This window comes from Chrysochloris asiatica, unplaced genomic scaffold, assembly GCF_000296735.1.
Source record: "Chrysochloris asiatica unplaced genomic scaffold, ChrAsi1.0 scaffold00004, whole genome shotgun sequence".
Classification (NCBI taxonomy): domain Eukaryota; kingdom Metazoa; phylum Chordata; class Mammalia; order Afrosoricida; family Chrysochloridae; genus Chrysochloris; species Chrysochloris asiatica.
The window spans coordinates 32479074-32488573 of record NW_006408522.1 but is presented as its reverse complement, the minus strand read 5'-3'; the positions used below and the strand labels follow the sequence as shown (position 1 = coordinate 32488573).

At 42.9% G+C, this 9500-nt stretch overlaps 1 protein-coding gene across 1 annotated transcript; it reads right to left on the bottom strand.

The window, feature by feature from the left end:
• Positions 1-6944: 6944 nt before the first annotated feature.
• On the bottom strand, positions 6945-9002 carry LCMT2 (leucine carboxyl methyltransferase 2). Its single transcript, XM_006831884.1, has one exon. It carries the CDS (start codon positions 9000-9002, stop codon positions 6945-6947), a length of 2058 nt encoding a protein of 685 aa, XP_006831947.1.
• Between the last annotated feature and the right edge of the window lie 498 nt (positions 9003-9500).

The following is a 9500-nucleotide window of genomic DNA, read 5'->3' as shown; positions in this document are numbered from 1 at the left end:
CTTGCTTGTTCTTGTAGTAGTCAATCAGACTGCTGTTATTGTTTTTTTATTTTTCCTGTTTTCTTTCAAGAAGTATCTTCTGTTCTTCTAGCCACTCCAGGCTGGTCTGCTTGTCCTTTCAAGTGGAAGTTTCCCACCTCAGAAGACTCTGGATGGGGATCAGGATAAACCATTTCTTTTTGGTACAGTGACTATGATGTATTCCTTCTTCCTTAAAAACATTTTCTGGCTCTGTATCTTGGTCATTAGCTTGAGCCACTCTCTTATTTCTTTGTGTGAACTAAAATCTTCTGTTGTCTCTGAGATATTGTTGTATCATTGTATTTGTATTTAATTGGTAATTGCATTTTGCTGTGTTCTTAGGTTCTCACCAACTGTCTCCTGGTGGATGTGATTAGAGAGCGTAAACGTGTGCACCATTTTTTTGTTTGCTGTTCATACAACTCAGGTTAGGGTGGATTTGGCTGATGTTGGCTGATGTCTATGATATAAGAGCTGGTATTGACTCTTTGTCCAGTGGGTGGAGCTGTAGAGGGTACATTTGTGGCTGAGTTGTCCGGGAATGGTTGCTGCCTCCCACTGGGGCAAAAGGAGAAACACACACTTAAAAAAACAAAACATAACATAACAAGCAAGCAAACAACAGCAAAAAACAAAATTTAATAAATAGGTAAAAGAAAAAAACTTGGGCAGCAATAAGAAAAAAGAATATAATAACTAAGAAGAGAAAAGAGGCACAGAAAATTGAACTGTAAAAGAGAAAAATAAAAAAGAAAGAAAACAAAGAGGGAAGATGGAAAGTAAAAGAGACTAGAAAGTAGTAAAAGACAATCAAGAAAAAAGAGAAGAGGGTGGAAATGAGAATCAGAGGAAAAGAAGAAAAAACAAAAATGGAGATAGAATAAAAATCAAGAGAAGGGAAAGAAAAGAAGAAAGAGAAGAAAGAATAAATAAAAACAGCAAACAATGAAAGAAAAAATCAACAACAACAAAAAGTGCCGTTGTTGGACTCAGAGAGCAGAAAATTTGGTGGGGGGTACGGGGTGCAGGGAGCTCCTGTCAGCCAAGCATTTCATGAGGTGGGTGCAGGAGGGATATGAAGGCTGAGTTCCCACCCTAGATAGAGTTCCCATAGTTCTAGGTGTTGTCTATATTTGGGAACCCAATCTGGAAGTTGTTCTTGGAGACCCTTCAGGCCATTAGTTTCAGTGTCTGTCAGAACCAGAAGGTAGTTGGGGGCAGGGTGACTGATTATGAAGGTTCCTGCTAGTTTAATTCTAACCTGGAGGCTCTGTGGGTTCTGTTAATCTTGAGCAGAGCATGCCTAAATCCAGGTGGCAAGGTGGCAAGCTGGCACCCACCACACATTGGCTCAAATGGCGCAGCTCAGAACTCCTGGAAAAGCAGGGGCTTTGCTGTGGGTAGATGTGGGTAGGGACTGGCCTCACCTCTGTTATCCAGGGAGTGGTGGGGAGCAGGAAGAAATCCCACCTTTTCTGTGACCAATGTGAATCTGCACCGTAAGGCTGTCATCTGTCCATCTCTAAAACTGTTCGCAAAGGTTCAAGATGACAGCGCTGTATCTGGCTGTCAGTTTCCTTTTGGCATCCCTGCTCAACTTCTCTTCTCAGCAGAGATTCAAGCCACTTTTCTATCCTTTTTTTCTGAAACTCAGGGTTGAAGGATTATCCTCTGTTCTTCTGTGTCTGTTTCATTTGGTCTCTGGTATTTTTGGTGTAGAGGGTCTGTATAGCATGTCTGCCTAGTCTACCATCTTGCCGAAAGTTCTCTTCCTAAGTTATTCTCTAAGTATGGATCAGAGGTAGGAGTTCTAATGAAAAGCTTGAAAACTTGGATAAAGGATAATATATGAGAAAAGCAAAAAAGTGGCATAGTATCCTAAAAATCATTCCTAGTACAATTTCTTTCCCAGTTTTAATCTGCCAATTAGGTGACAAAAGGCATGTCACATAACAATGAGGGCAAGGTCCTTCCTTTCCCTCTATTAAACTTACTTTGAGACATCAAGTCATACCCAGTGAAGCATCATAACATCCTAGGAAGGTCCTGTATGTGCTCATGAGCACTTTTAATTGCATGTTCCTACTCCCTCAGATTAGCCTTTTGGCAAAATTAACTCATTTCATCTCCAAAGGATATGGAGTAACTATGATCCATTGTTGAGCAAAAGGGATGAAAATCAGCTGCCAATTGCAATCAGGGAGAAGGTTCAGGGCTATTCCACAACGCTAGGAATGGCACCAGAAAGTCTACCATCTTTACCCAGGTCAAGGCAGCTAGATGTACAAGATTCCTAAGCAGGGGTCTTTAAGCCTTTAATGCCTCCTGACCCCACTCCTGCCACAGAAGGGTGAAATCTGTTTGTGCACGGTAGGCCCATAGTAACAATCAAATACAATATATTTGAGTGCTAGAGTGGACCTCCATTTAATAAGTACTTACTGAACATATAAATATAAAGAGCAATAAAAACATATTGGTGCAATAGAGTGATGAACCAAGCAGACAAAATTCTATCCTGCAGTCAAGAAACACCTTCACAACCAAGTGCATTTAAGTCATTGTCTAAGACAGATAAATGAGCAGTCTTACAACTTAAACTTTGGAATTATAGAACTCCTTTGTTTCCTATATAATTATTAATGTTCCCAGAAAATCTAAGCCTACTCCAGAGCTGGTTATAAGTTTCATAATTTCTGCTCTACCAATTTTCCTTCTCTCTTTAAGCAACAAGTCCAAAAGTGATTAGCCAGAATTCATAGCCTAACTTGCCAGTTCAATACTACTTCATGACTCCTTCTTTACTGCAGTCAAAAAGCTCTTTGCAATTTAGTCAAACCAGACATTACTGGCTGGTCCCTATGCTTAAGAAGGAGTCCTGGTGTGGCGCTGTGGGCTAATACGCTGGATTGCAAAGTTGGTTTGAACTGCAAGGTTGGTGGTTCAAACTCACCAGCCACTCCTTGGAAACCCTCTTCAGGGTCACTATGGGTCAGAACTGACTCAACAGCACTTAACAATAACAATGCTTAAGAACTCCCTTTAGTAGCCCATTCTTTTCTCTTATTCACCAATCTCCCTAAAGAGCATAGGCTACTTTCTTACAGAGTGAGACACAAAGTTTAACTCTACTTTCTTTATTTCAACATTTCCAGACTGGTTGGTTACATTTGGGGCTGCCATATGGGAGTATTTCCCACAAGATGTCAGGTAGGATAGATTCTAGAGTAGGTATGAATTGCTTGAGGTTGGGGTTGGTTATCACAAAATACATATTCAATAAATCAGGACTGAGATCACTGAAAGGGAAGATCAAAGAAATGCTTGGACAATGAGAGCACTAAGGAGAATTAAAGTTGCAAAAAAGATGAAAAATGGACATTTGGGTATAAAATTCTATTCCTTGTTGTTAACTGCCATTGAGTTGGTTCTGTCTCATAGCGACCCTGTATAGGGTTTCTGAGGAACAGCTGGTGAGCTTGAACTGCCAACCTTGTGGCTCGCACTGTCTTTGCAGTCCAGCCAAAACTCCTTACCAGAATTTTAGAAAAAAATTATTCAGAGAGTGAAATGGAGAAACAAAAATGACTGTCAAACTTCAGTTTTCAGCCTGGTCAATGGCTCTAACTGCTGAAGATTATTGGTAAGGAAAAGTGTGATCCAGCACCAGTCCATACAGAATGCTGTTTCAAAGATACAGGGTAAATGTTGATGACAAAACTACTAAATGTTCTAAATGAGCAGAGTTTGAGGAATGAATAATTCCTTAACTCATTATGATGCGCATATCAGGTTAAAGGTGGAGGGCATGCTTAATCTGGTAATCACGTAAAAAAAAAAAAAAATCTGGATCATTTCTCTGGGAAGAATAAATCCTATTACTCCCAATGTGCCACACTGGGCAGTGCTTAAGAGAATAACTAACCACCTGTACATCCACATTCTCTTGACAATCTCCTCACCACCATCTTTTTTCCCCTTCAGAATAGTGGAATAGTGGAAGGTGATATGATCTAAGAGGTGACATAAAGGAAGAAGTGCCCTGAGCTTTGGAGTTAGATGTAGATTAGAATTATAGTACTAACTACTACATTGCTGCAAACATTCATTTCATCAGTGTTCTGCTTTGATCCGCCCCTGAAAGCTAGTGGGTAGACTTTGGTGAATTTAGAAACAAAAAATACAGAGTAGTCTATTCCCTCTGATGATATTCCTGCTAGCTTTCTAGCACCTGACTCACCTATCATCTTGTCAGATGCTCAAATCTGGTAAGTCTTTTGCTTTCAAAAGTTTCAAATCAAAATTTTCATAGCCACAACCAAGGGCTTTCCCAGAAGGGACTGTTTATAAAGTCTAAGGAAAGCTGAAGTGAGACAACATTTTATTCAGTTTATCTTCTCTTGGGAGCCTTCACCTCAGAGAAGCAACATTGCCCTCTTTACACTTGTTTGTGTTTGATGCATTAAGCCCTTTTATTGTATTAATCACCTTTCACATCTATTTATTTATATGTGGTGGTGGTGGTGGTATGTGCCAGAGTCAATTCTGACTTATAGACACTATATAGAACAGTATTTCCTATAAGACCCTACAGAACTACCCCCAAAAGGATTTCCTAGGCTGTAAATCTAAAGGAGCTCACCCAGTCTTTTCTCATGAATAGCTTTTAGCGGGTTAGAACCACTAACCTTTTGGTTAGCAGCTGAGTGTTTAACCATTGTGCCACCAGGGCTCCTTCATTTATATGTAAATAGTTGTTAGTAGGAATATTTAGAGAATAAGAATTGTGTGCCATACTAAGTCCATCAAGAAATTAGCATGATAATTAATAATTATTTAGGTTCTTGTAGAATCTCAAGATACTATTTCAAAGACTACAGACTAACAAGATATATTAAGCTTTCTGCTTCTCTTGTTGTTGTTGTCAGGTGCCATCGAGTCGGAACCGACTCATAGGGACCCCATGCACAGCAGAAAGAAACAATGTCTGATCCTGGGCCAACCTCACTACCGCTAACACACTTGAGTCCATCAATGATGCCACCTGGCTGATTCATCTCGTTGGGGGTCTTCCTCCTTAGTACCACCAAAATCATCATCTTTGGAAACACGTGAGCCTTACATTTGCAGCTATAATTCAGATGATAAAGTTAAGGCTCAAAAACATTTAAGGATGAACTTCTATTTCATTGATACCACATGACCCACCAGGAAACAGATGGTTCATTTGAAAGAGATAGAGAGCTTAATGAAGGTACCAATTAAAAGGGGCGGGCAGGGTTAAAGGAAACCAAGTCAAGATGATGAAATACCTCAGCAATATCCAGATTTTTCTGCAATGATGAACATGTTCTACATCTATATTGTCTAATACAGTAGCCACATGTGAGCACACAAAATGTACTTAGTATGACTAAGCCACATAGTTAATTTAAATAGAGGCATGTAGATTCATGGCTACTGTATTGAACATTACAGCTCAAGTCTCGCAAAAAACCCTTACTACTCCTGGCCTGAAGGAGATAAAAGAATTATTAGAGCTCAGAGTGTTGTAGCTTTGCAGGATAGCACTGGACTGACAAGCACAAAGTTGGTAGTTTGAGCCCACCAACTGCTCGATGGGAGAAAGATGAGGTTTTCTATTCCCATAAAGATTTACAGTCTCGGAAATCCTTTAACGGGTTGCTATAAGTTGGAACTGACTCCACGGCACTTAACAACAGAGATATAGAGCTATAGCTATGGCTCGTAAGAGAAGTATGATAGAACTTACGGTCTTTGACAAACTGCAGCCACTGTCAACCTGGAGAGTGGCAAGGGAGGAGCTGAGAATACAGACTTACTCTTCTTGTCCTCCTATTTCCCCTAGTATCTTCAACTGGTGGAACTCACCAGAAACTAAGAGAGCTTGTTGGTACACAGTCCATAAAGGTCAGTCTCCTGGGGCTGAGAATGGTAGAGAAAGATGGAGAGTAGATACAGAATAAAATATTTTATGTTGTATAAAATGAGTTGAAGGTTAAAATCTTTGGTTTACCGGTACTTAGGAATCTAAATACATGTGAAACCAGTGGCAAAAAATGGATCAAAAGCATGTTTTCAGAAAGTCCTACAAATGTTTCTTGTTAAAGTTACCCTGGAGTTCTCTGCTGCACTAAATAGTATATGCTATAATTAAACTGCAACTGGACTCCTGGTGTAGCGCTGTAGGATACGCACTGGACTGCTAACCACAAGGTCGGTGATTCAAATCCACCTTGGAAACCCTACTCAGAGTTGCTATGAGTTGGAACTGACTTAACAGCACTTAACAGCACTCATTTCAGGCTTCATACAAAGTTAGTTCAATGCCACGTCTCTTCAACTATATTCACTTTTCATATGTCAACCATATTAGATCTTTCAAGGATGTGTGCAACTATTTCCAAGGTACCAACTCAATTTACAAATCCTGAGATAGAAAAAACTTATATTTGATTTAGGCTAAAGGTCATATTGGAATCCTGGTGTGACACAGTAGGATGACTACTGGACTGCAAGGTCAGTAGTTCAAAACCACCAGCCACTCCTTGGAAACACTATACAGGGTCACTATGAGTTGGAACTGACTCGACTGCACTAAACAAACTAACCAAAGGCCATAACTAAAATAATGGATAAACTTCAGCTGGAAATGGGAAATCAATAAACTAGGCCTATGAATCCAAGTCTACTACTCTAGGATTATATGACCAATTCCTACTCTAGGGCTATATGGCCACTGTCTTTCTTTCCTTTTTTTTAACTGTTGACTATTGATATATGTTTTAAAATGAGTAGTAAGCTAAAGGAAAACAGGGTAATATCTACAGGCTGGGTCAAATGCTATTTATGAAAACCTTTATTGTCTTTAATGGGTTCTGAATATATCAAGGATCTAGTGCTTACTGCTCAGTACTTAAGGAAGAAAGGTCTAATGTCAATGTGTAGGGGTTGAAGTATGTACCAAAGGAAAAGCAATTTCCACCACCTCCAAGGAGCAGGAGTTGTTTCTCTTCAGGAAGGAGGATGCTGCTATGGTTATGAAGCATTAATGGCCGTGGCACACAAGTTGTGTCAATCTCATACTCAGAGCTCAGTCCTATATTCAGATCAACAACAGTTACTCCAGGAACTGATGAAGAATGAATCCATACCCCTCCAACCAGTAGAAGCTTCCCATTGAAAACATGAGCTGTGTGAGAGTACCTTGGGGTAATAGGAGGCTGGATGTCCATTGATTCCCAAAGGAATCCACAAGATACTGGTTTCAGAAAGAGTACAGAGCTCAATGGCTCTTCAGAAGTCCCCAGACCTCCAGCAAAAAGGGCACCCCCTTGCCAGCCGCAGGCACTGTGGGAATGACGAGCTTCAGGTGTATTCCCTTCCACTGAGATCCTGACCCAAGCCATTGTCCTCACATGTAGGAAATGCCAGTCACTTAGTACAGGTTCCATCACACTGCGACCTCCATATACAAACAAATATTTCTGATTCTGATATGTCACTTCTGTTGTTGAATGTCGCCAACGTGACAAAGTGGAATCTTCTGAGCCAGTCTTTGTTACTGTCACTTTCAGGTCCTCAGTGCTACTATCTTCTCTCTTACAAAAACACAGTTGGAGAATTCCCAAAGCTGGAGTCACTGGAGACAGTCTCCCTCCCAGAACCAGAGCCTGTGTGTCTGAAAGTCTTGTCACAGTGTGATAAAGGCGTCCATCCCACTTAGGTCCAGTCCCCCAATTGCTTATTTGGCTGCCTTTCCACCCAAAGTCACCATCTCTTAAGAGTAAGTGAAACTTGCTTACTCGGCAGTGCTTCCTCTCTTGCTCTCCAAAGCCGCCTACACTGAGAATAATGCCAGGGCTCAAGAGGGTAGAGGCATGGCCATATCTCTTAAGGTTAGGCCCTTGGCTGTCACTCATGGTTACACTGGCAGGGAAGACCCCTGAAGGGGAAACAGGATCTACCCAAGGAAACGCCTCTGTGGGTGGAAACACCAGAGTTTGGGCGAGGGTTTCTCCCTTAGACGCAGCCAGAATGAAATAGTGGGCACACTTCAGATGCCACTCCTCAAATTCATCAAAGGGTTCAAGATTTTCTATCCGCTGGCGTTCTTCTTTGGGGAGAAAGCGATGGTAGAATTCATTCATGTCCATGGCAGTGCAAGCTGTCCAGCCAGCTTGAAGGAAGCGGCACCGCTGAGCTTCCACGTTGGGAAAGCTGTCCAGGCCCTGCAATGGAGAATTCAGCTGCTGAAAATGTTGCTGCATGAACTGGCCAAAGGCGTCACATGGCTTCATCTGCTCGTAGATCACGAAAAGGGCATCAGGAAAACGCCGGGCTGCCCAAGTGATGAGGGCTGCTGCGCTCTCGGGCTTGAGATAGGTTAGCACGGCCTCTGCTAGGAATAAGGTGGGTGCGGCCGTGTCGAGGCCCGCAGCAGCCAGGGCCTCCTCCAGTCGTTGGAGCTGCCGCAGGTCTATGCCCAGGATGCGGTAGTCCAAACTCTCAAAGAGCAGCGTTGATGCAGGGACCTCCTTCTGGAAAGGGCCGGTTAACGCGCACAATTCTGGCGTATCTCGAATCCTTTCTGCTTTGCGCCGAGCTACTTCGGGGAAATCCACCTCCCAAACTGCAGCCCGGACTAGATGACCTGCAGTTTTGAGGCAAAAATACAGCGAGTCGGAGCCTGCGCCTAAGGACACTATCTGAGCCGGCAGCGCCTCGGCTACCGCGCACGCCTGCTCCAAGAAGGCGCACACACAGTGCCTCACAGCGCGTGCGCGAACATAGTACCCGCGGTGGATGAGCGGCGTTCGGCGGACGGTACGGGGAACTAGCAACGCAGCAAAAGTGTCGTGGACGTACCCGCGCGCGGCTAGGGAACTTTTGCTGAGGGCACTGCTGTCGTTGGTGTTCTGCACTGCTCCCGCTCGACGCTCGCGGCTTCGTGGGCCCATAGCCAGGAGACACTCAGGAACGCAGGCCCGTGACGGCTACAAGCAGCTTTTTCATTCGTATGGCTCCACCTCGCGGACCTCTACACGCAAAAACCACAGCTCTTCCGTGACTTCCCATTCCGCGGACAAAGAGTGCGTCACTTCCGGGAAGAGCGCACTTCCGTCAGTCAGAATTGAGTCCTGTTCTGAAATACGACCGGGATAGGAACGTTCTGAGCCTCTCGGAAACTATATTTCCCTGGGGGAACACCTTGCTACCAATTACTGTGGGCACGTAACTGTGTTAGGGGCGCGCACGTTGTCATTTTTTTTTTTTAAACAACATTTTCAGCTTGAAAAGAAAACTAAATCTGGGTCCTCATAGTTGAGTTAACTGCTGAGAAATTTTTAAGAGGTAAGTCAACGGGTACTGACGACCTGGCCTCGGATACATTCTGAGAGTCGGAAAGGGCAAAGCAGAGTCAGCACCAGGTCGCTATTGAGAAAGGGTTATTCCTC